Raw genomic sequence first — 7,084 nt, forward strand, 5'->3', positions numbered from 1 at the left:
AAGTGGTAGAAAATAATAGATTCCAACTAAATAATTGAAGCCATAGCCTGCCTAAATCTTCATCAAGATACACTCAGAATATGATTCCAGGTCAAAACGACGATGTGACGAAAGAGATGTCTCGGTAGAAATTTTAACGCCACCACCAAACTTTTGAACACTAGACTGGTGATCTCGATCACGTCGATACACATTGTTGTTAGTGTAAAATATCTGGAGTCGGGTGTCCTATTACAAAGTCAAGTTTCCATGAAGGAAAAATCATAAAGTTTCATGTCACTACGTTGGGCATGAACTCATCGGCCTTCGTTCGCACGCCCTTTGCGTTTTGGTATCAGACACTGATAGTTGCAGTCATTCTCGCGTGCTACAGTTTCCTCATTTTGAACACGCGCATTGTCAAGGTGACCGAAAAACTGGTGGAAGATACTGCCCTCGGGCCAAATGTCGGGTTTGTTTAGAGGTGCAAACCCTGTCTTGACGCAATTCAAGTGGAACGACGAGTACGATGGTTACCTAGCTGTCATGTTTGACAACTCTTTTAAGATTTAAAAATAATGAGTGATTTACTAGAACACAACGGCCTAAAAAAATACTCATTACATTACTCATTGCCGAAAAAAGTAATTTAATAACGGTAATTATAGTGCAGTACGCTCCTTACTGCCATCTTTAGTTGGGTGTATTGAAATGTACACTTTTGCAGACTCTATAAAGAAATGTACACTTTTGAGACACTTACTAGTGCAAACAAAACATAGGCGCTTTTTCGTTTTTAACTTCGAAACAAAAATGACGTATATATATATATATATATATATATATATATATATATATATATATATATATATATATATATATATATATATATATATTGCGGCCCAAATGTGCATTTTGCACCACACTATTTTTTTAGATTTATGTGAACATCAGTAAAAATTAAAAAAAAATAAAAACCGGCAACTCATATTTCAGGCATGCAGTGTCGCCATGCGTAAATTCAAATAGTATCAGTAATAGGAGGTAGAATATTTGAAACTTCGTCCTCAGTGGCATCAACCCCAATTGGGTGCCAGAGTTCCTTTATTTAGAAGGTGGTTTCAATTCATTGTCATCGATTTGCGGGTAACGTTTCGGGTCCTGACACCGCCCGCTTGCGCAGACACCAATCTTGTCGTCCCCGAGCTGGAAAAAAACACAAACATGTTTCTTTGAAGCTTTACTATTAATGTAATGCAGGAAAGTTGCCGTAGATATTGGTAAGTAGAAGGTCTGGTTCACACACTTGCGTTTGCTTACAACCATTTCTCTGTGGGCTTCTATGGTGAGATAAACACACTGGCACGCTGGTGCAATCTATGAAGTAGCTCTGAAACTGGATTTCGCTAAAGCGGATATCTTGCAGTATAGGTGAAAACAAATGTTCGAACTGTCTATAATAAAATGTAATTTAAAACATTGTCAAAAGATTTTCAAGGCAACAAAATAAAGACAGATGCGCGGTAATAAATTATGCGGAATTCGAAGTGTTCCTTTTCAACACCATAGATGGCGAGAGTGTTTTCTCTTGACGTAATGGACCACAAGAGGGTTTAACGCACCCGGTCGTTCGCAGTTGCACGTATGGGAACCAGGCTTAAGAATTGGATATAGCACGGAGATTCCCAACTGAGTAAATAGGATATCGAAGTGTGCTGCGTGTAACTTGCACCCAGGACCTGGACAAGATCCAATAGGTGCTGACCTCGGGTATCGTCTTTTCTGCCCTAAGCAGACATGTCTGATAACATGTTGACGCCATCAGACGTAACTGATATTTACCGAACTAAACAAAAGTGTACATCTTTCTTTCATTTGAATACACAGCGTGCTCGGAATAAGGACAATGACTTGCAGGGACTGTTTTCTTGTTTTGGCTTTTCTTTTGATGTTCTGATGCTTTCCGAGACGTGGTATCAGCAGGATAATGAAGTGTTTAGGATGCCTGACTATGAAACTCTGTACCTTAACCGCTCTGTCAAGAAGGGGGGTGGTATATTATTAATGATTAAGAACACATTGAAATTCGACGTAATTCAACATTTTACAAAAATAACGGACGATTCTCAAATCTTAACCATTGTGTGTAATCAAAACATATTTTCTGTCGTGTACCGCCCCCTTGGAGGGAGCATATCTGCTTTCCTATTGTTCTTGGATGTTTTTTTGTGCTGGGTAAACGAGAATAGATATAACCTGGTCTTAGGTGGCGATATTAATATTAATATGTTAAACGCGACGACAACACAGGGTGAGCTCGTTAGAATATTAGACTCAAACGCTTGTGTTAACACCATTACTCTGCCAACTCGTTTTCAGAATTATTCTGCAACGCTACTTGATGTTTTTATTACAAATATAAACACTCAAAAACTAGTATCAGGTGTTATGGGGGTGAACGTCAGCGATCACTTGCCCATTTTTCTCATGACTACTCAAAACGCAATAGTTGAATCATATAAAGAAATTCATACTCTTACATTTCAGGACGTTAATCCACTAACATTAGAACAATTTCGCATCGAACTCGCACAGATATGCTGGGATATAGTATATAGTAAAACTACCCCTGATGAAGCGTACGACACTTTTTTAACCTTGTTTAAGTCGGTTTATGTAAGATTATTTCGTCACAAGGCATCAAGAAGCAAAAAGTCAAGGAAACCATGGATAACGAACAAGTCGTTAAAACTAATAAAACAAAAAGATGCTCTTTATCGGCGGTTTTTACAGACAAGAAACTCAAATGATCTACATGCTTTCAAAGTTTTTTGTAATAAAGTGACTAGTTTTCTTAGAAATGCTAAAAGGAATTATCTTCACAACCTGTTCAATGCCGACATACTAAAACGAAGTGACATTACGTGGCAAAGACTGAATACAGTGCTTGGTCGTGACCAGCAACACTCACAGTGTATTCAAGAGTTACTTTTAAATGGCCAAGCAACATCGGGAACGGCGCTAACTAACTCTTTTAACGACTTTTTTGTATCGCTGGCTAACAGTACATATGATCCGCGTAGTTTAGAATACCTAAAAGCTAGAAACCGTGAAAGTGCGTTTTTAGGACCGACTAATGCTGAAGAAATGTATCACGTGTTTCTTTCATTCCGTAACAGTAACTGTTGTGACGCCGATGACTTGCAAATTCGTCCAGTTAAGTACGTCCTAGATCTAATTTCTCCTGCACTTGAGCATATTTATAACCTGCCATTTATACACGGCGTATTTCCAAAGCGTATGCAGTTAGCGAAGGTGAGCGTTTTGTATAAAGGGGGTGACAAAAACGAGTTATCAAATTACAGACCAATATCAATTCTTCCCGTTTTTTCAAAAGGTCTAGAAAAATTAATTAATGATAGAATGACTGCTTTCTGTGAAAAACATAGGATAATCACATACTTTCAATTTGGCTTCAGAAAGGGTCGTTCAACCGAGTCAGCACTCCTGACACAAAAAGAATTGATTCTCCATGCTATTGAACACAAACTGCTAACAATAGGGATTTTTGTAGATTACTCAAAGGCCTTTGACCGAATAAACCACGTTACCTTACTAAAAAAACTCGATATCTATGGCTTCCGAGGGGTATTTCTATATTTGTTGAAAAGTTATCTTCAGTTTCGTTTCCAGAAAGTTGTTATAAACAACAAGATGTCCGATATCAAAGCGATTCAATCCGGGGTACCCCAGGGTAGCGTTCGTGGGCCCTTGTAATTCAATATATATATTAATGACGTAATAAATATTGATAATGATACCCAATTTGTTATGTATACCGACGACACCAGTTTATTTTTTAATTCTTCCGATATTAAACAATTAATAAATCATGCAAATAATGTTCTCGATAAATTAAACGAAATGACCCTGTTGAATTCACTAGCTATTAACAAGTCCAAAAGAAAAGCTGTACTTTTCAGACCTAAAAATCAGAAAGCAAATATTGAGAACCCCCTCATGATAGGGACTTCAACTGTGGATGTTGTGCCCTCAGTTAAAAGCCTAGGAGTTGTATTTGAAGAACACTTAGTTTGGAACAAACTAGGGCTGGGCAATTGATCGATTAACCTTCCGATTAATCGATTAAGGCTTTAATCGCAATCAAATGTTTTAACCGGTTAATCGGTTTTTTAATCGGTACTCAAAAGAAGTCCGTTCCCAACCAGGTGCTATGAGCAAGGTTCAATTCTCGCGCTCGCGAAGCGTCACGTGTTCGAGGATATACATTACACTTCTGCCGAGGCCAGACGAACAAGCCAGGCCCGCAACTAATCCCCGCGCGACCGCGAAACTTCACGTGTTGGGGATATATTACACATCGGGCTCAGGCAAGACAAACAAGCAGACAAACAAGCAGGGAAGCTAACAACACCATGGTTACTTGTCCCAGTACTCGGCATGTAAAAATGGACGAGTTCACGAGTATGAAAGTCAATCTCGCTGGAAAGTTTAGGTCTAAATAAAACTCCAGCGGTGAAGTTTTTACCTCGAAGGAAGTCCACTGCATCATCTGCAAAAAGCCGTTTTCATACAGTGGAAGCGTAAGTTCAGTTCATTATCGCCTACGAGCGAAGCAACCATGTAGCTGCAGCAAGGACCATCCGCCAAAACGCAGACAACAATCAACGCCCTCTCATCGAGGTTCCTTTCCCCGAAAAAAGAAGAAAGCATCGCACAAGCTCTGACTTCTTATCTTACAGTCGGAGAACGTGGACAAACTCCTTTTTCTTTGTAGCTGGAGCAAAAATATGCGAGTCTTTGAATCGTTGAACTATATGTATCCTCAATTCTAAATATCCTTTGTGCCGTGTAACAGAGAGTAAAATACGTCTTCAAAGGCAAGACGAGTTGCTGCATTCTTTTTAATATATTAATTATAAATATTAACGCAACCGATTAATCGATTAATTAATCGATTAAAGGGTGGCGATTAATCGGGTTAAAATTTTTAATCGACCCCCAGCCCTAGAACAAACATAATGAAATAATTGCTAATAAACTCTCTCGCGTCGTAGGTATTCTTACAAAGTTGCGGTTTTTTCTACCCACTAATATAAAATTGCTTATTTACAATTCCCTGTTTCTTTCTCACATCAACTACTGCCACCTAGTTTGGGGGATTACAACCACGTCAAACCTTACTAAACTCTTTTCACTACAGAAAAAAGCCGTGCGCGTTATCACTGGCTCTCCCTACGATGCGCATACCGAGCCACTTTTTAAAAGTTTTAAGGTGCGTCCAGTTAACTTTTTATATAATGATATACTGCTCAAGAGGTACTATGCCGGCAAAAAACTAAATAACAACATCATAGAACAATTATCTAGATTAACAAGAAACACTAACATTTATAACACACGTCACAATGAAGCATGGATCATTCCTCATGCACGTACGAATTACGGAAATCAATCTTTATGTTACACATTACCATTTTTATTAAATTCACTTGATAATTAGAAATGAAAGATAAGTGTTTCGTGTTCCATGCAGTTTATATATCTAGATCTATTGTTTCCCCTTGTATCTCTTCGTGTGCATTTATTGTTTAATGTTTAGTAAGTGATGCTGATGTTGCGTTACTTGTTTGCTATTGTGTATTATTACCAGTGCTGTTGCCTAATCTTTTTTGCTTGTTTTGTACACTGCAATGGGACTATGCATATGCAGAGGGGGCTCAGACCCAGTCAAGCCGCACCCTTGCGGCTTTTTGTCAGAGCTCCTTGCATCATTTGTTTTGTACTTTGTACTTGGTGATGTTAAATAAACTTTGATTTGATTTGATTTGATTTGATTTTGCTACATATGTCTAAAATTGAAAGGGTCACAAAGAAAAGACATTCATTAGAGCAGAGCGTTCAGCCGGAACCTCCAGACTAGAGCACTGCACGGGCTCTGGCCAGCCCGAAAGCCCGAGCCCGGCCCGGCCCGCGGGCCGGGCTCGGGCCGGGTAGCACGTATTTCCTCGGGCCCGGGCCGGCCTCGGGCTTGAACAAAAATGTTTTCGGGCCTCGCCAGTCCGGGCCGGCACGGGCCGTGCGTGGGCAGTCAGTCTTGAGTCGTAAATTCTAAATTGTTGATAGCGAAAAGTTTGCTCATTCATCTTTTAGGTTAATTGAAAACAAGAAAAGCGAAGTGAAAGTCACTACAGTGTAGTTAAAAATAGTAACAAAAAGGAAGCTTGCAGTTAGAAAGCCTTCAAGCGGATAAGAGAAAATATATGGACTCCACCAGCACAGTGTGAGTGTGCGGGCAAGAAAACAAGGGCGCTCCGGTCGCAGGGCAAAAAACGATTGTCCTTTTTCTTAGCTTTTCAAACTAAGAAAAGAAGAAAAACCTGAACTGAACTTTTTATTTTCTGCGGCGGCTTTACTATCCCACCAAAGATAAGCCAACGTACCCTAGATAAGTTTTTTTTATGCAGCCTTTTAAAGATGAACTAGCGAGATTGTGATTATCTTCTTTACTCCTAGATCTTTCCGGGTTCGAAATGACCAATAAAATCGACCAACCGTGGACGTGTTACCAACCGACCACTACAAAATAGACGCCCGTGCACAATAAAATTTTATTGGGCCCGTGCCGGGCCAGGGCCGTGTCTCCACCGGGCCGGGTCGGGGAGGGCCTAGAAATTAGAAATTTTGTGGGGCCGGGGCAGGCCCTGGCCATGTCTCTACCGGGCCGGGACGGGCCAGGCCTAGAAATTGTGGCCCGTGCAGTGCTCTACTCCAGACACTTAATAATAGAAGGTCGCGGTTTTATTGGAAGAAATTTTTAGACAGGGAAAGGAGTACAGCTACGTGCATGCCGTCTTTTTGCTTGAAATATGGAGCCCCATGGATATTAGGGGGGAAGATATACTTTATGATCAGGGGTCCTGATTAAATTAAATCTGTAACTAATTGTTTAATTATTGCTTTGGCAGATGGTGTTCTAAATGCAGTATTAACGCCAATTACTATTGCAGGGGCGATGAGTTTAAAAAATTCTGAAAATGCAATACACTTTTAAATTTTAATCGTTAATTTTTAATTGTTTTTT

At 39.8% G+C, this 7,084-nt stretch overlaps 1 protein-coding gene across 1 annotated transcript; it reads left to right on the forward strand.

Moving 5' to 3' along the window:
* Positions 1-3,762: 3,762 nt before the first annotated feature.
* LOC121835973 lies at positions 3,763-5,245 on the forward strand (the record flags this gene model as incomplete). Its single annotated transcript, XM_042290556.1, has 2 exons — positions 3,763-4,085; positions 5,020-5,245. Coding segments are annotated over 2 exons (549 nt in total), but the record flags the coding sequence as incomplete, so codon positions are not given.
* Between the last annotated feature and the right edge of the window lie 1,839 nt (positions 5,246-7,084).

This window comes from Ixodes scapularis, unplaced genomic scaffold (genome assembly GCF_016920785.2).
Source record: "Ixodes scapularis isolate PalLabHiFi unplaced genomic scaffold, ASM1692078v2 PGA_scaffold1__304_contigs__length_218370807, whole genome shotgun sequence".
NCBI classification, from domain to species: Eukaryota; Metazoa; Arthropoda; class Arachnida; order Ixodida; family Ixodidae; genus Ixodes; species Ixodes scapularis.